The sequence below is a fragment of the Protomyctophum bolini genome (assembly GCF_963924005.1).
Source record: "Protomyctophum bolini genome assembly, chromosome: 11".
Taxonomy (NCBI): domain Eukaryota; kingdom Metazoa; phylum Chordata; class Actinopteri; order Myctophiformes; family Myctophidae; genus Protomyctophum; species Protomyctophum bolini.
Genome location: NC_137872.1, coordinates 25,032,677 through 25,052,468, shown reverse-complemented (window position 1 = coordinate 25,052,468; position 19,792 = coordinate 25,032,677). Strand labels below are relative to the sequence as shown.

At 42.3% G+C, this 19,792-nt stretch overlaps 1 protein-coding gene across 1 annotated transcript; it reads right to left on the bottom strand.

Moving 5' to 3' along the window:
* Positions 1-5,832: 5,832 nt before the first annotated feature.
* hs3st3b1a (heparan sulfate (glucosamine) 3-O-sulfotransferase 3B1a) lies at positions 5,833-18,326 on the bottom strand. Its single transcript, XM_080776573.1, has 2 exons — positions 17,546-18,326; positions 5,833-7,893 (listed from the first exon to the last, which is right to left on the bottom strand). The coding sequence occupies exons 1-2, from the start codon at positions 18,106-18,108 to the stop codon at positions 7,275-7,277; spliced, it is 1,182 nt and encodes a 393-aa protein (XP_080632699.1). The 5' UTR covers positions 18,109-18,326; the 3' UTR covers positions 5,833-7,274.
* Positions 18,327-19,792: the final 1,466 nt, after the last annotated feature.

The window sequence follows — 19,792 nt, the reverse complement described above, 5'->3', positions numbered from 1 at the left end:
GTATTGTAAGTCTCTGTAATGTTTGTTGTACTATTACTGAAAAACGATCTAACATAAAGGGATTTAAGATCATTAAAGCTGGGCTGTTGCCTGAGTCCAGTGCATTATGCCAACTTCCGATCCAGGAAAGTGTCACTCTTTGCCAATAGAAGTCTATGTAGAAGAGCCACCATTGGACTGGCCCCATGAAGTGAACGGAGTTGTCGTAACTCTGTCGTAACTCTATGGCTCTGCCTCTGACAGGCAGTCAGGGTCGAGGTGAAAGAGTCTTTTTCCTGGCCTGATCTTTTACATTTTACAGTATCAATCATGTGATTTGGGGAAGTTGCTTTTAACAAGCTACTGTGGTGCTGTGGCTACGAAGCCAATTGCTGCCTAGTAGCATCTGAAACAGTCTGTGGTTGGGGAAGCTCTGATCTTTCATAAGCTTGTGAGCTTCCCTGCCACACTGTCATATATTATTTCCTGTATGGAAGGATCCCGTAATGCACTGAGCTGTTCCACAACGTTCCGTATTGCTTTACGGTTAAATGGGTAAAACCACCTTTTACAGGTTTGGCTTGTTTTCTTACCTTGTTATGATAAAACATCCCATCGTATGACTTATTTCGCTCTGTTGTGCAGTTTAATTGCTAATTAATACAATAGGGTCTCGTGCACTTCCATTGTAACAGGAAACAGCTCTCAAAGTCACCCTTTTAGCACATAAACGAATGCAACAAAAGCAGATACTGACAATATATCACATCAGGAAACCGAGTACGGAACGTTTTTCGTCTTTTAAGATTGATTTATAAAGGTACTATTTTGTTTGGTTTGTAAACAAACCAGCGTCTCCACGCTGGTGTCTCCTATAGTCTCCTATGGTAGCAGCATTCCAATAATATGCTTAATACACAGGAGTGGGTGTGCACATTTGAACCAATCAGATCATTGTGCGCCGAACAGAAGACATTCGGTTGTGTAAGCATACCGGATCTTCTTTTCTATATAAAATACTAAAAATAACACAAAGTTGACATTTTTATTAAGAAACGTTCCGTACTCTGTTTCCTGATGTGATATACTGTTCCTTTATGTGCTAAACGGGTGACTTTCAGAGACGTTTTCCGTTACAATGGAAGTCAACGAGACCCTATTCTCTCTTTTTGTTTTTGCTATTAAACTTCACAACGGAGCAAAATAAGTCATACAATGGACTACTTTGATCATAACAAGGTAAGAAAACAATTCAAACCTCTAAAAATCTTGCCCTTTAAGGTCAACACAGTTCCCATACCAGGCAATGATGCAACCAGTCAGCTTGCTCTGCTCTCGTGGGGCCTCTGTAAAAGGCCCGTAGGACATGGGGGGCCCATACCAAACTTCTTCAGTTGGCTGAGAAGACTCGTTGCTTTGCCTTACTCATTCGGTGTGAAAGTCTCATCATGGGCTTGTCTCTTTGATGTGGTCACTGAGGACTTCTATAAGTCACAGACACCTCTCTCCACTGAGGCAGACAGACAAATACAGAGATATCCATGTGGGACACAGACAGATAGTTAAAACTGGTGCTATGACAAGTTGACAGCGGGTATTATTAGGTTCATTGAAATGAATAGGTGGGGGCGGGTCCGTCCATTATGTAGACATGGTCACTTGGTCACTGGTCAGGCCTACCATCTTATGCCAATATGCCATCAATGGTCAGTTCATGTCTGTCACACATTTCTATTTTCTTTCTTAGCAGTCCTACCACTTTTCAAGTAGTTGTTAGTGACTGACCTTAGGTTACCTGCACAAGCAATAGACTTGTCAGTGGCATTGAGGGGTAAGCCTCGAATATATTGCACCAATCCCCTAATGTCTCATGACTGTTTATTTATTATTTTATTTCTCTAGAAATATCTTTCTTTTCTTTATTAAAGTCACCTTAAGTTTCCCCCTCCCATATTATTGTTCAGCAAATAGTGAAACAAAGATTGTGACAATTATACCGGGATTATGGCTGATGTGCTATTTACTCTGAAGACAAGAGCAGCGGGCTCTAGTCTTTGCCTCGACTCGCTCTCTTATGCATGCATATACAGTCCACTGATCCATCACTCACATAGCAGCTCCACGTCTGTTGGCAAACTACAGGAATATGGTGAGAACTGGGAGGACGTCAGTCACTCAAACGTTATTGTTAGTGATTTTACACAAGCAACGTATTGGGCTACTATACTAATGTTAGCTAGTGGTAAATGATAGAACAAACCAAATTGCTTGTGTAAAGTCACTAGTACCAATAATATTGAGCAACTGACGTCCCCAGTTCTCCCAATATTCCTGTATGGAATACCCCAGAGGTAACATGCTGCAGCCATATTTCTATTTGAATCCTACCTTGGCTTTATTGTGTCAAGTCACGTCATTTGTTGTTCTTATTTGTCATGGTCACTGTTTAAATATAAGGGTTATTGCAATCTCTTTCTACAATATAAGGTTTCTTTTTTAGAGAAGAGTGTTCCTAATCAGATAACGTTTACGCAATTATGATACTGTTTCATTGCTTATAGAGTTGGTGAGATGCCATGAGATTTAACAGATACAGTATCTGTTTAATTTTATGACATTGTGATATCCATGCCCCACCCACCTATGCAATACCCGTGCAAAAATGTGGCACAAATCTTTGAATATATATTCTTTCAGAAGACTTTATTTATTTATTTTGATTTCAGGCCTAAATGGGTTCAATGCTATAGAAACACCCCTGGTCACAAGACCTGTGTGCTTGCCGTGTGTGACCTGACATCAGGATATTATCAGAAGTTTACTCGGCGGCAGGTCGAGGTTGGGTTGTCCCTGTTTCATTGTGCATAAAGCAATGAGCCCTATACAGTGTCTTTCAATCACATTATTGGTAAGTTATATGGTCAAGGCCCCTAATTTTGTGGGTCGCCGAGCGGGTGCGCTTGAGGTGGGAAAATGGAACCCCCAAGGGCCAGTTCAATGTGAAAATCACACCTGTGTGAACTGAGCGGTGCAACTAGAGACACTCACAGAGCACAATGAGGGCAAGGTCAGAGCTTAGTCCACTATCAGACTGACTCCTGTTCAGGACGGTGCTAAGGTGCAGCTTTGCAACTCAAATGTACTTAGTCTTATCTTAGTTGAAAGCAAGTTAGTAGGTGTTCAATTCATGAATTAATTGAGCAATTGCATGCTAGCTTCAGTGCAGTGTTGTTTTGCGGTGTATGCTAGCTTCAGTGCAGTGTTGTTTTGCGGTGTATACTGTATGTTTGCTCTCTGCTTCAGCGAATTAAACCTAATTTATGCTTCAATACAAATATTGTGTTGACATGTGCCGACATATTTTCAACTGAACAAAGTATACACATGCCAGCAGCTTATTTCCACCTGAACGCGAGGAGTTGCAGGGTAAAGCATGCACAGGTTCCTTACTAAACAGGTGCACCACCATAAATCAGTGGCAGACGCTAGGACACAATCCCCTGTAGGCTTTCGCAAACCTTGCCAATCATATTTGTTCTTGAACACGGTTGAGTGGCGAACCGGAGGCAGGAATTAGAGACCGACACATGAGTGGATTTTCACTCCCCCATCCCACTCCCACAGAAGAGATCCCATCCCGTCCCACTCCTGGTAGAATTACTCCTGATCCCACTCAAAATTACTCTCACTCCCACTCCGCTCCCATTGTTTTTTAGTTTTAGTTTTTAGTTTTTTTTGTCATTAAGAAAGCCAATGGATTTTGTGTTCTTTTTAGATTACTGTTTCATGCAGTTTTAATTCAAAAGATATAGCACCAGGAACAGTTAATCTGTATAATGTGGCTAATTGAAGTCATTCCCGCTCCTGCCTGCTCCCGTTGATTTACAAATACAAATTTTAAGCTCATCCCGCGGGAATCCCACTGGACCCGTAGGACGTACGGGAATCCCAAAAATCTGGAATTTAACCTGGGCGTCTGCAGCAGTGGGCAAGTGTTTCCCCTCTATGAAAACTCACATTTAATATGAATCCAATATGTAGTGGGCGTCCCTGCTTCATCTCTCTCTCAGCTAAGGGGTCCTTGGCCTGGTCTAATACTTCATTAGACCACTATAACTGGGAGTGATGACTGACTGTCAATCAGCACCTATAGCCTGCTTACCCCTGAAAGTACTCTGTCCTTGGTCCTGAAGTGTCTCCCCTCCCCAAGACTGCTGCCTGCTGCACTTATGCTCTGCCTGCAGACAGTGTTATAGCAAAGTACGAAATGTTACACAAAATGGTTTCCTAAGTGAGCACAGTCACCCCACCTATGTCCACTGAAATTAAGAGACTTAGACAGGTCTCCTAAACCTGTGTGGAGTGTGAAATCCAGTTGGATAGCCTTGGTTTCCCATCATCTTTGATTATAGTCTTCGCCTTGTTAACTAAAACAGCTTAGGAGAACCTGCCTGATTCCAAATGACTTACTCCATTAGAACCCTTAAGGAATGGCAAACTTCCCAAAAGAGGGGTGCCCATGACAGAATAAGAGTAAAAGTGAGAAACTTGTGATCAATCCTGGCGGCAAAGAGTGCCACAAACGTCTTTGACCTTATTTATTCAAGACTGATGTCTGAAATGTAGAATCTGGAGACTCGTGGTCTACAAGAAAACACCAAATTCCCGTACCTCTATTCTCTAAAGCAAACAAAGTGCTGTATGATGTGTTTTTCTTTCACTCAGCAGTTTTTACTATATTCCCCAGAGGAGACTGCCAAGCAAATGTGTGAAGTCGCTTCATGCTCAGGGCTGCCAGCCAGGTGTCTATTCTCCCTGGTTTCTCAACCTTCAAACAACAGCAGCCTGCCTCACAACAGCCTGAAGGGATGTGTGCTAACAATTCCCCAGTTGGGAGCCTAGCAATTACAGTGCCCCTCCTCTCCCTCTGTAATTGCAGAGAGTGCTGCTTCCTGAGTGATCAGACTGCTAGCCTGCCACGAGAGAGACTCCAGCTCTGGCTCTGTTACCCCAGGCAGCCCAGGTAAATGAGGGTGTTTTGTAGGAGAGTTAAATAAAGGTTGTTCGTTAATAGAGTGGAGTGATTTGTTATGATTTCTCACTTGAACCATGCCCCCCTTGGCTCTGAAGGTGATGGATGAGTGCAGCATGAAATGTAGGACATCTTATTGGAAATAAGTACATTTAGAATATACAGTAAAGAGTCTATGCTGCCTCCTTTTAATGTTGAACATGAAATATTTGCTTACAGAATAAAGTGCACTGCACAAACTTGCCCATGAATAGGCAGCGTATGACACTCAATTTGATTATGAAGATCTGATTTCTCATATTGTATCATGTCACGGATTTGACCGATAAATACGTCATAAACATGTCATCTACACACCCATACAAACACTTTCTGTGGTAAGACATTTGAAACGCTAGAAATCTGACGAGTGTCAAGTTTCAGCTCAGGGGCTTAGAGGAACGCCAGTGTTTTTTCATAAACTGTCACTTCTCTAGAGATGAGAAACCTGACACTTTTATGTACTTGCAAGGGCCTTGACAACACACACCTCCCACTGGTGGCGGTAGGAGTGCTGACATAACAAAGAGCACCGTGCTAATTGGATTGCTAGCTTAATAATGTGCAGGTACACCACCTTGCCCAAAGGAGTAAAGAAACGATTCACGTCTGCGTCAAACAGGGCGAGGTGGGAGAATTATATAACAAAGAAGCACAATTAAACCATGTGTGGCAGAATAAACACGTGAGCCCAATTAAATCTGCTGTCTATACTGCTGTTACAGAAATATTTACAGTATGCGACCAGGCGGTAGTGTTTTTTGGAAAAACATTTATTTCTTGAACAACATAAATGTTCCATATGATCTACTCCACATTCAAATCTGCTTAATTTCCCTCTTAACAAAATAGTGCCTATATGTACAGGCTGAATAAAACTCAACCATACATCAGTTTTATAAAACAGATTTAGACCCTGTGTCGTTATACTTAACTTCCCTTTAGCCCCCACTATGAAACTGGGTTTGAACTAAATGATCTCTTGGTATTTAGTCCGAACGAACTGCCATGCCACAAGTCAATGTATTCTGGGTGATGATTCAATTCAATACAGATCCATGACTGATTTGATCTCCTAATGCCTTTTGGACAAAGCTATGAATGAACTGCCTGAGTTATACATAGTTACATGCGGGTGTCACAGAATGGAAATAGCTGATCTACAAGCTTACAGTACGTCACACTGCAAATCGTTGTGAGCTTTTAGATCGTCTGTTTTTGGTGCTCGACACTAGCAAGTGGCGAAGTATAAATTAGGCTTAAGTCTCATTTTTTCTGTGGTTTTCAGATCCATATGGATCGCAGGTGACATTATTGCATAATTACATTCAGTGAATTACATAAAATAGGAATAAGTGTGCATCGTTGCTCATCGTGGGGTCTGGATCCAGACTTGTAGCAGCTCTACGGAAACTAATTTATGATCACCAGTATTTCACCCAGACCCTGGACTGGATGATAATCAGCATTTAGTGACAAAGGAAGAAAGATAGAACATGGTGATTATGTATAAACTTTTGTGGTAGAACATTCTATAGTTTTATTACGTCGAATGAGCCACAATGTACACTGTGAATGAACTGCCATTAATTGCTTGATGGATCTTCATTTTATTGCACTCCCCTGGAGACAAGCACAGTGCTATCAGTCAGATGTAATTGACATGATGAGGAGCTATTACTGTATTGATTCGCCTGGCAAGTGGCACTGGATCAGCTGAGGCCTCTATCGACCTTGTTAGGTGGACCAATGGACCTTGGAGGGTCAGGGGAATGTTAAGGGGATATTACCCATTTTTGTAAAGTTGGATTGCTTTAGGCTAAGGGACATGAAGGAAACAGCATCTGAATTCAAGCCTACATGCCTACATGAATTCACATGTATGTGTTCTGGATGTTGTAAAAGACGAATACAGACCCTGCTTGCAATACCCGTAACAAAACAATGTGCTTCAGAAAAACAGATATAAATGCAAAATGAATACAAAATTCTAAGGGCATTGAAACTCAAATGCAATATGTGTGGTGGAACAGTAACGATAAACATGGATACGGTAGGCAGCTTAGTGAGTTAATATCATAGAAATAAATTATCATAAAATAGACCTTTGTACTTTTTACACATACACCAAATACTGTACAGATCAATATCTCAGAAACTTTAATATAATTACAAAAAAAGCACACAGACAAGGAACCAGCATGTGTCTGTAGTCATTTTGTTTTTAGTCCCAGCCAAAGTCATGGCCTGTCATCTGGTAAAACTTACTGTTAAAGGGCTTATAAAAGTCCCTTAGCCTCTGCACGATTTCTGGGTCAATATTCGGATGGGTTCTCCCTTTGGTTTTGCCAAGGCAATGTGGCTTGCTGTTCCCCTCGGGTCTCTTCAGACAGGGGAACCCCTTAGCCGGGTTAAAATGGAAATACTTGTGGGTGACCACCCTCCTGAGCCCCAGGAAGTCCTGCACGCGAGCCATCTCCCCTGCGGGGTCGCTTATCAGACGCTCCCCGCTCACGAACAGCAGCTGCTCCAGGGGGAAGTACTGGAGCCAGCGCTCCAGGTGCTTGGCGTACATGCCGATCTGAACGGCGCTCCACGTTGTGTCGATCACGCCCGCCGTCATGTTCTTAAAGGTCAGGCTCTCGAAGGAGGGGATGTCGGGCTTCTTGGAGCGGGTCTGTGTGTAGTCCGAGATCACCCGTGTGACGGGATCCCGTACTACCACGATCAGCTTTGTGTCCTTGGACATGGTGTGGATTCGAGCCGGGACCTCCTTGGTGACGTAGTAACTGGGGGTCTTCTCCATGGTCATCTGGCCCTCCAGTGTCTTGGGCATCAGTTCCCTAAAAAGAAAGGAAAAACATACAGATATATTTCAATTCTGGGGACGACAACGTTATGACTTCACACAGTATACCGCATGTGCAGTGTTGCTATGTTCATTCCATTGTGTTTTTAACATCTCCATGGCTGCCTCTCTTCTATAGAACATACCAAACAATGAATTAGAATAGACCCGCGCTCCCTGTCTCTGAGGTGGTTTTAATAGACTGAGAGACAGGATCTATCATTCATCGTCGAGAAAACAATCGCAGTCGATGTGAGCTACGCTGCCGCACCCTGCTGAGAGCGTGGTAGCAAATGACAGGGACTGGCAAAACAGAGGAGGACGGTTCCTCATTTGATGTTGTCTGTGAACACAACACGCACAGTTCATGACATGTTCTACCTTCAGCCCCCAAACCGAGACATTCATCACCTGCAGCGTCATCTAATCTACTTTAAGACCCCAATCCTATTCCACAACCCACAATCCTCCCATAGAAATATATTCCACCCCTTGATTACATGCTACAATGGAAGGTATTTTGCTATGAATAGGCGGTATTATAGTCATTATAGTTATATAACGTCGTGCCAAGTCTGATGGTGATGATTACACTTTCCATCTCATCACACATTTGTCACTGGTGTCGAAATAAAAATGGTTTGGCGTAAAATGCTCAGATTCGGCGAAACCTCAGATCCACAAGGAGAGAAATGTGGAGCCAGGGAGCCGTCGACTCTCCTGATTGCATAGCTTTCTGACCCAGGATGGCTCTGCTAGATCATAATGTAGCCTGTTAACTGCAGCCCTGACTGGATAATGGCTATGGTGAGCCAAGGGGGGATTAGGACTAAGCCAAACACACTGGAGCATTAGAGGCTGGTTGACTGCCTGCTGGCTTACTGGGTGGCTGTCTTGTCCTAGAGAGACAGAGACGGCAGCGCTGAGGATAGTGAGAAGACGAGGGATAAGGGGACCTGACATGCGAAGTGTCTAAGAAAAAGTAGTTCATCCGCACCAAGAGGAACTACAAAGCAACACTGCAGCTATTTTGACACATTTGGCTAATGTATGGCTTACATAATCAAACTTTGAACTTCGTAAAATCTTTTCAACGTCTCCACATACTGTGCATAGTGTATTCTAACACATTTATATTTGTTGACGAAAATTGCAGTTACATTATGTGCATCAGTATTCACAGAATAATGTTGAACATAAACATTGGTAGGTTTTTTGTTCTGTGGTCTGTGATCATACTCTCAAACAGAAGTATATCAAAACATTATCTTATTTTCCGCACTTGAATATGCACTGATATATTTATTGGTGACCTATCTTTTTTGCAGTCTTAAACTTCCTTGTCACTTTTTTATTATCACAAAAGTGATAATAATATGTGAAGGATTAAGAAATAAAGATGATGAAAATAATTTCTATAGCTAGCAAAGTGGCTAGCAAATCTAAATAGCACAGTGTGGCAGAGAAGCTGTGCCGTTTACACCCTTTTACACTCAAAGGACCTATCCATTTGCACAATATGTTCATGCATATGCATGTTTGTCAATCAAAAGCAGAACCTTTCACTAAAATCAGGGCCACCACAAGTTTGCTTAGCTTAGCTGAAGCAAGCAGATGAAAACCTGGGTGGAATGTTGCAATATGATCCATTGGGAGATACCTTAGCAGCACTGGGAGAAGCCAACTTTGCGTATTCCCGATCATTAGCTCATACAAAAATGCAATTTTAACACACTTTCTTTACACAGAGGTCTCTGGTCCTACAACTTCACCACACTTTCTCTCCCCTTCTTCTTATATTAGTCTAACCCACACACCGGTTGAAGTTTTTGTGCATCGTCAAAAAAATTAAGGAAAAACAGCGCCCACTTTTATTGGCGGAGTCAACAGTCTGTCTTCAAGAGACAGATAGCTACATCGGAATCTCCTGCATTGAGGACACACAAAAACTTACCACCAATTTAACTTTCTACTTAGTCCCCGAGCAAAAACAATCTGTGAGAGCGGCACATGCATTATTCATCTCAGCAGAGATAGAGAAGAGTGAGCATCTCTAGCTGAAGGAAGGGGAAGCCTTAGGGGGGCAGATGTAGCAAGCTTTCACAATTTGTTCTGCTTAATAAACAATGTCGCCTGGAACCAATAGGTTTTCAGTACATCCATCAATCCACCATGCCAAGACATTAAACCTTCCTGGAGAAAGCAGTACTACTGCTGTTTTCTCTAGATCTGATAAGAAAACCTGTGACACCATGTTACATGTTTGTTACATTTAGTTGAATTTAATACCCTAACCCTAACCCTAACCGGGTTTCTGAATGGCGGTGTTTCTGAATGGTGGTGTTTCGGAATGGGGGTCTGTTCCCGTACTGTTTAACTGAATTTAAAGTTGCATTACTTAACAGTCGTACAATGGTACATCTGAGTCATTTTGATTAATATGTTCAGGCTGAAAATGGTTTTAGTAAAACATGTAACCACATAACCTGCTGTCCCTAAGTTTGGGCCTGTAATTATAGACGAAACTTCCCCCAAAATGTCAAGTAATTCAATTCAATTTCCAAAATGTTCAAAATTGCGAAACCAGCCAATCTTACAGTAGCTTGTTGATCTGCAATTTTCACTATTCATTGTACAGCAAAGTATACAGGGCTTAAGTTAAGTTAAGGTTTTGAAAAACTTTTTTTAAGAGTCTTCAAACCGATATTAGTCATTTAGAGTTAAGACTGCAGACTAAAACACACAGTCATCCTCTGCCCTCTAACCTGCCCTTTAAGATCACACAGGAGACCAGCAGGCCTGGGAAGATAACAGAGTAGAGAAGAAGAACGAGAGGTGTAAGAGAATAAGATAAGGGGGGGAGAGAGGGAGAGAGGGAGAGAGAGAAGGGGGCATGATGAGGGAGGAAAGAGGGGATTAGATAGAATCTAGAGGAGAGAGGTGCGCTGGAGGAAGAGAAGAGAGCATAGAGGGTAAACCTCTGACCCAACTCTGCCTCCTGCATCACTCGTCTGACATTTCAGATGCCGTGTCTGCACACTGCCCTGCTGAAGAGCCACATGACAAACCGCCCCTACCACCAGACAAGGAACTAGACATTAATCCAACGAGTGGTGTGGTTGTATAATTTCTCTGTGTTTTGTCTGCCGGGCAGTCAGGTGCATCCATTAAGCCGGCTGCAGGAGAGGGCGGTGTTTGAAAGCCATGTGCACTGTTTACATTTAGCTCCTATCAGGAAGCCGTTTCAAAGGTAGGAATTTACAATGTTGCTGTATGTGTGCTGGATGCACTTAATGGTGAGTTAATAAGGCCTGGTCCACATTATTCAACTCAACACTACTTGAACTACTTGAACCCTGTCATCGCTATTCTGGGCACATTATAATAGGCGAACATTCAGCAAACATAGGCGGACATTTGCAGAAAATATCAAGCTCACAACACGTCACACAACGTGACACGTTGTGAACTTGTATGTATGATATTTTCGCAGTTGAGGTGTAGAGGGAACATGGGGAGGGGCCCCGTCAACAAAGTATATAGGGTTTAGTACCATGTGTATATATATATATATATATATATATATATATATATATATATATATATATATATACATAGTACCTGACGAAGCTCACGGCGAAACGCGTCGTGCTAATAAATAAGTTTGATGCAGTAAGTTGTCTCTGTTCCCTGGAGTGTGCAGTCCCTTCCTTGGAAGGTTTTTCTCTTTTTTTTGATATATATATACATTATATACACAGTATATAGATATGTTTGGTTGACGCCAAGTTCGCTGCTTTATTGATATGCTTGGGTCACCATGAGTGCTACTTTATTGGAACACTGCATGCTCAAGGGTGCAGGATGCAACTGTCCTACAATAACAATTGATCTGGCTTGTAGAACATCATGTTTTCACTGCTCCTTTCCCTGTCTGTTATGGATCACATATCTTCTGGTCACGTAATGTGACTTGCATTATTTATATACTGTATGTATGTGTTTAACCACATGAACCCTAGCATCCCAACTCTGTGCATGTTGTCATAATCGGTGAAACTATACGCAAACATTTGGCAATCTATAAGCTCACGTTGCAACACGATACGTTTTGAACTAGATGGCTATTTTCAGTAGATATATTTGGTGTAGAGGGATACAAGGAGGAGTATAGACAGACACATTGTTATCTCCGGTCAACAAAATATATATTGTTTAAGGCGTGGTTAATCATTTCTGAATGATGCTGTGTGATACTGCCTCGTGTTATCTTGCTCTCTGCATCCTCTGCTTGCAGAGAAGTATCTCCACTACATGACCAGTCACCACCCTGAATAGAGATTACATAATCTATAATGCGTTTACAATATTTATATTTCCTGCAGTAATTGTTTCACTAACTGTCGCTGGCCATCCATTTCAGGTCATCACATCATGACCTGAAATGTGCTTTGTGAATGAATGCTCCATCACAAAACCCCAGCACGAGTCAATCTAATGTCATGATCGGTTCTAATCTTAAAGCTCTGTGAGAGGGGATGAGCTCCGTTAGGGCGTGCTGCTATGGGAATCGTTCTACTTCTCACAGCACTAAAGACAAGATGAGAGGTGGTGGTATGCAGCCACTCAGAACAATCTGACCAAGTTCCCTATGAGACAAGAACCAGACATAAATCAAAGGGGCAAGTATTTTTAGGCGAGGGTGTTCCTTTTGCCATCGTGAGCCATCTTATCGTGCGCGTGAAAGTCGTCATCGTTCGGCTTTGCACAGTTTTAATGTCCAATATCTTGATAACATTCCTGAAGCCTTTTCTTTCCCCCCATCCTCCATTATTATCGCTGTCAGTATGCAGAATTCAAGGCCACCTGGATGGCTGCTGGAGACAGGCCCAAGAGGAGGAGGCAGTATGCTGGCTTCCCTCACACAACTGTCAGCTTTGCATTAAACACATAACCATTCTGACTGTCAGTTGTTTATGGAACTGGCAAACACCTCTTTTTTTTGGTGGTGGTGTGGGAGAAGAGCGAGGTAACCACACTAAAATAATCACGCTAAAACTTTTTTCGTCTTTCATAATTTTTTTTCGTCCTCATACAGGAAACCATCCATATAATTACCACCGGCTAACATATGCATATCGCTGCACATGCATGAACACATTTGATGGGTGTGGATAAGTATGCTCTGGTTTGGTTTTTCTGTGCTGGTCTGAGAGGATTTTTATTGGAAAAAAAAATCAAGAGTTCAAACGGACAAAAACAGAGAGATATTTGGAGGCAAGGCAGACTGTAAATTGAAAGTTACTCTGGCAGACTGGCTGTCAGTGCCCCTCTATAGTGGAGAGGATGAGGCAGGAAGGAAATAACGAATTCTCCCCAAAGACACTAGAAAAGTGAACAATGAAGAAGACAACAACTCCGGAGGGAATAGGAGCTGACCAGCGAGCTCCATCTTTAGGCTCCAATGCTTCCAGTGTGCTATATACTAAGTGCTGTGGTGTGACAAATTGGCCCAAGTGAAATCCTTTGGGGTAAAGCACCAAATTAAATCTTCAATCACTACAATGGAAAAAGGAGAATTCGATTCCCCCCGACTATTACCATTGTACTCAATTGATTCCAGTAACAGGAGAATCATTTCTGTCCAATACGACTATTTGAGAAACTAGTTTGAAACGGCACAGGTGCATTACCTCTGGAACGCTTCAGGGGAACTTTGAGACGACAGCTAGCAATATTTAAAGTATAGAACTATAGAGTTCTTCATTATTATCATCAGTGGGTGTTTCCGATCTTTCCCTGTTGAAGTGCTGACACATTATGTCTCAGCTGGGAAGAACTTAAACTGAAAGCTCTCTTACTTAACACAAATTCCCCTGCGTCCTTGCAAAAGACGAACCAAGAGTGTTGAGTAAGCAGAATGCCACTGGTGGACTTACATGAACCTACTCCTGGGAAATGCAACTTTCAACTCATAGATGCCTCAGAGCAAAGTCAACTTTCTGAAGAAAAAAAAAGGCGTTTGAATCTTTTTCCTGGTCGGGTTCCATTGAGGGTTCTTTCTGGTGGAACCCTGCTGGGCTTCGTCAAAGGGCACTTTCACCCTCTCTGAGTACATTTGCATACAAAGTGAAGGCAGAGAAAACATGTTTCACACTAATTGTCTGCTCTTTTATTGTCAGGGTTAATGCAGACCTCAGGGGTTCCCCGGCATCCCCTTTCACTCCAGCTTCATAATACTGCTGGAGTTTCTAAAGACTCACTTAAAATTTACTACCCTCTATCTGCCAGTGTGCACTGTAAAATCGTGAGTGTTGATTTAACTTCAAGAGTGTGCAAATGTAACCAAATGGACCCTTACAGCTCCATTCAGTATTATTTGTAAGTTCTCAGAGTTACAAATGGGTAGATTAACATTGACAATTTTACTGTGTGGGCTGCAATGAGCACCCCTGGAGCACTGTTCTGGATTGGGCTGTCTTCTGTGACACCCTCAGTGAGCTGTGGTAAGAAAACCACTCATTGTTTTATATTTGGAACCTCCCGAGGAAAACACAATTCAGCATGAAACATGCACCCTCAAGACCTTGATTGTTAGCTGGACCAAAGATACAGTAGACACGTACAGTAGTAAAGACGTCAAAAGAGGCGTCAAACAGAACATCCCGGCATAACGAGAGAACTGGTTATTAAAGAAAAGGAAGGGCAAAGGGGAGGCCGTTTCCCACGGCTTTGGGAGTTGCCTTCTGCGTTCTGTATGGGTAAGCGTGTACAATTGTCTGGCTGTTTCTCCTCTCCTGACTGTGGGTGAAAGCGTGGTGTATTTTGTGGTTTGGCACCCCCGCTGTGGCGGCCTCTCCGCTAACCCCTGCAGGAGGCATATGATGGCAGACCTCCTCCGTGTCAGGACAAAATGGTGTGGGCACAGCTCAATGCCACCACAGGCCATGATGAGCCCACCCAGAGATCCGCCTCTCTTCGCCAAAAGCCACCGCTTGCTGTTAGTCCGGGAGCAGTGGAGCGAAACATTTAGCCAATGACGTCAACAACACACTTTAACCTGTTTTTTTACACCCTTTCCGTTATCTCCTGTAACATGCACATGACTTTATGAGGACAGGTGGATGTGTTGTGAGAGTTTTAATTGGTCTAATAAAACCATTTTGAAACTGAGTTAAGTTGTGAAATTGTAGCCTATAACACGATGCGTGCAACAACAACAAAAAGTGACCAACCGCAGTTCTCCTAACACTAAAGATGTAGTTCACTATGTCACAGGGGATGATTATTTTGGTTTGGACCGTGGTCTTGCTCTAGTATATAAAGACAGCTGGGGTTTTCCTCACTGCACACAATGATCATTAAGGGCTCACTGTGGCGCTGCTCTGCTGTGTGGGGTCAGTCTATACTCTATAGCATGGTACTCTGGCTGGGCCTGCTCAAGCCAAGTTGTTTTAATTAGCCAGATTACAACTCCAGGGAAATTAGACTTCATTAGACACAGATCTCCAGATAAATCTGTAATACAATTCTCCCAAGTCCACCGGATAGTAAGGTTTCATGTAAAGTACTGAGTGTACTGTACTTGTTGAGAGCAGCAGGTGGGTATACTATTCTGTATATCCTGTGCGAAAACCAAAGCTGCAATTTCTCTGCATTATATACACCTGCATTATCACATATAGTATTAGGGGACATTTTGGCCTTTGATGATATTTCTCCACACTTGCCAAATAACTACCTTTTGGTTCAATTACTGTGTGTCAATTACTGTTTTGTTTGTTCTCATTCCTCAACTATGGACAAAGGACTCTTCTTTACATAGTAATCATTTGTGTCCAACCTAAACCTGTCCGGAAATTCTTGGACATGCTTAAGCGAAAAGTCCTTTGAACAATATGCTTCACTTCACCCCTATTGTAGCTGCATGGAGCCAGCTCTGACACAGAATGTCTAGTCTAGAGCCATTGACATCAGTCTGCTAATCTCCAGCTCAGTCAAATGGACACTTGCAATGCTAGTATTATTAATCCCTTATTGATAATGTTGTTCCTTTGATGCAATGTCTTCAGTGCAAAATGACTCGTGGAACTTTTTTGGGTACACAGAAGATCAATACTTTTCAGGGTTACATGTGTTTGTGAATTACGCCAGGTTCCTGTCAACAGAACAAGTTGCATAATTGTACACAGGACTGAGTAAACAGGTAGCTATTAGGAACCGCAAATGACATGGACAACATGTCACTATAGAGAATTTGAATTAGAAATGATCATGTCGCACAACTTGTGGAAGCCGTTAGGAACGTTGGCCTCCTTGATCTCGTCATATGAAATTGAGGCCTGGCTTGCTCCAGTTCTATAGGAAATCACTGCCACTGAAACAACAACATAGGAAGTCATACTGCATGCCACTCCTACCCAGGACTGATATCCTACCATGATGTAGCTATAGCCTCTGCTGACTATAAACCATCAGCTGTTTTACTGCATAAGGGACTCTAAATGGACTCTCATTGCACAAACTGGTATTCCCCCCCTCCCTTTTCGGAGCACCACAGCTTGTGGAATTCCAAGGGCAGATGTATAAAAATTCCAGGAACTCTGTGAGCGAAGGTCATGCAAACCGGCAGAAAATCGATAGTACTTTGTAAATGAACACGGCAAGGGTGAGTAGCCTAAAATACCAGAGTAAATTGAATATTTCTGGTGTTTACGGAAAGATGTGCAAGGGCTCCTCTACCTAACACTAGCAGGGTTAGGTAGAGGGTTTTGATTGCCTTTGGCATACCACCACCATTAAAAATGTAAGCCATGTGGTAAAGGTATTGGCCATGCAATCTTTAGGCTCCTTCTCACTTTTCACAGCAAGTGATTTCAGAGGCTTCTTCTCACTTTTCACAGCTAGTGTTTCAGAAAAATAATTCCTAGTCTAGATTAAATTATAACATTGTGTAATTAATTAAATTCCTTAGCTGTCACAATATCATCTCTTGATTGTTTAAGGCCAAATAGGTCTATATATTTTTTTTCATATTCAATTAATACAAAATTGGAAAATGTATTTAATTATTAGTTTATGAATCTGATATGGACCGAAAACAAATAAGCCCATGGGTTTGTTTTGAAACTTTTGACTTTATGCTCGGATCAAAATTGGGAAAAAAAGGGCCAGAGCAGAGTTTAATTTCCAATATGATGAAAATGAACAAGGACGTATATGTATATGTAAGTATGACTGTTGAGGGAGACAATGGCATGCAGGCTATAGTATATACTGTTAATTAAGCTAGGCCTATTCTCTTCTGCTCCACAAAATATAAATTTATTTTCTTTGTAGCCTATATATTAGTTCACTATGCTAGACTTAGTTTAGTATAGGCTACTAAACATTGTTTATTGCAATTATTATTTCATTTAATTTGCCCTGCATGTATACGTTCTATATATTTATTCAAAACATTTGATTAGACAATTTGTATTGTGTTCAATACAAAACATCATATTAGGCTATTTAGGCCTATAGCCTATATACCTCCATTAGATTTTTCTGCTGCTGCATATGAAAATCCAGGTCCATTTAAAACTTATTTTTTTACTTTCATAATAAACGACATTTATTATTCAAGTAAAAATGAAATAATGTACCTGTACCACTCCAGCCCCTTGTCGTAGTTGCGGTCAAAGAAGTGCGGCTCCGCTCCCACCGCTCTGATGTCGGGATGCACGCGGAGGAACTCCAGCAGCGCCCGCGTGCCTCCCTTCTTCACCCCGATGATGATCGCCTGGGGCAACTTTTTACTTTCCGACTCGTTGAAGAAACCTGACATGATGGCGTTATTATTGCTATTATCTTCCGACGCTCTCGCCTCGCTTCTAATAACCTCGTCCCAGTCCTCTCCTCCTCTGCTGTCCAAATCGTTCTCGTTGTTCAGTAAGTCCCTGGACACTACTCCGAGAGAAGAAGAGGAGTCCTGGTTGTCAAATAATCCAACAACAACGTCGCTGCTCTCGGTCTCTGTCTCCGGACGTCCCGCTGGCTTGTTTACAGCGACTATCACGCCGCTTGGCATGGTCGAGCAGTAGCCCACACAGCAATATATCATGTACACCCAAAGTGACAGCATGATGCAGAATACGAACAGTTTATTTTTCACGTGGGGTGGTGGCACAACAACATGTAGATTGTGTAAAAGCGGACTATATTCCATAGCAGGGCTGCCGGACAGGAGGCATATTCCAATTAGGCATTTTGGCAAAGTTCCTCCTCACTCCTCTTGCATCGCTGCTGAAGAATCTTCTTCCCGAGGATCACTTGTGATCTCGAGGATCACAGCTTGTTGTTGTATGCAAAGTAAAGCATAAAACAAAATGACAGTCGCGCAGGTGAATCAGCTGAGCTGTGCGTAAAGAAGTGAAGTCTCTCATCACTTGTTCGGGTGTGTGTGTGAGTCTGAGGTCTGAGCGCAGCGGCAACTCTTCTCCACGGTGCGCACAGGCGAGGTGCGTTTGAACGACAGCGGAGCTGGCCAATCCTAGCAGCCGTAATGGAGAGCAGCAGAGCAGCACAGCCCCTTTATAGTCCCGAGGGGGAGTCCTGAGTGACCTGCTGTGATTGGCAGGTTATAGGATTTTTGTTTTGGGGCTGAAGTTCAGCCTATAAAACACACTGAACCAGTATCTGTTACTAGGGCCTTCAAATACAGTAGTTTTCTAACAGACATTTTTACTGATAAAATAATATTAAAGAAACTGTATTGTATTTGTATTTATTTATTCAGCACAGTATAAAAACAACACAGTGAACATATAAATATAAGAAGGGTAAAGTGCTAGGCTGAGGCAAAAGGGGCTTATAGGCCTCTACCTATCTATAAATTATAATGAAACATTGTACATGAAATATAGAATATCCAGAAAACATGATTGCAGTATATAAAACAAGAACAAAACAACAAAACAAAAACGCAACAAGAACATTTTTGATTATCTACATGATTACTTAACTGGTTAATATGTGTATGGTCACTTTAAAAGCATAATTTTGTTTACCCGGACAGGTATCAATACACTTTTATATCAACATGTTTGTTCCAGCATGGATGATTACGTTTATTTCTTGATCGCCTCTTGCCTTGACTGTTTAAACATGACGTCATGGGCCGATATGCTCATTCCTCCTGTCAATTCCATCAGAATGTTTCCATTATCACTTGTAAACTCCTGTCATAGAGAACTTGGCATTGACAAAATGGGCAGCACAGATGGCAGTGGCTCAGGGGTAGAGTGGCCTCTTGGGAACCGGAATGTTCCCAGTGTCCAGGAGATCCTATAGGTCCCAGAGTTAGTGTCGAAGTGTCCTTGAGCAAGGCACGGGACCCCTAATTGTTCCCAATAAGTCTTGCATGGTTTCCGCCATCTGTGTAGGAATGTGTGTGTGTGAATGGGTGGGTGGGTGATATATTGTAATAGACAATCGAATCTATATCAATGGACTGTTTATCATTTTCATAAGGGTACACGTGTTAAAATGATCTGACACTATAGGAAAATGTCACTTTTCACAATCTCCTCCACTTTGCCTGGAGTTATATAAACTGCACACTGAATCATTGCTCATACTGTAAGTAGGTTAGTCCATATCATTATCAGAGTTGAAAATGTGTGTGGTGCCACCTTTAAACTCAGTCAGGATTAAATTGGATGTGTGACTACTATCTTCTGATGACCCAAACTCTGTGTGTGCGTGTGTGTGTGTGTGTGTGTGTGTGTGCGCGTGTGTGTTGATTAGCACCCTCAACTGGTGTGCAGGTCAAAGGCGTCTGGACCCTGAGCACCCCTGAGCTGCAACAGGATTATAGCAGGATTACCGAAGAGCTGCCATGTCAGTCAGAG

What these genes read in the sequence shown, in the direction of transcription:
- hs3st3b1a (XM_080776573.1), bottom strand. Translation starts at nt 18,108, where the DNA reads ATGGAATATAGTCCGCTTTTACACAATCTACATGTTGTTGTGCCACCA. An exon ending in AAGGGGCTGGAGTGGTACAG is followed by an intron (nt 7,894 to 17,545) that starts GTACATTATTTC and finishes CTTTCTTTTTAG; the next exon opens with GGAACTGATGCCCAAGACAC.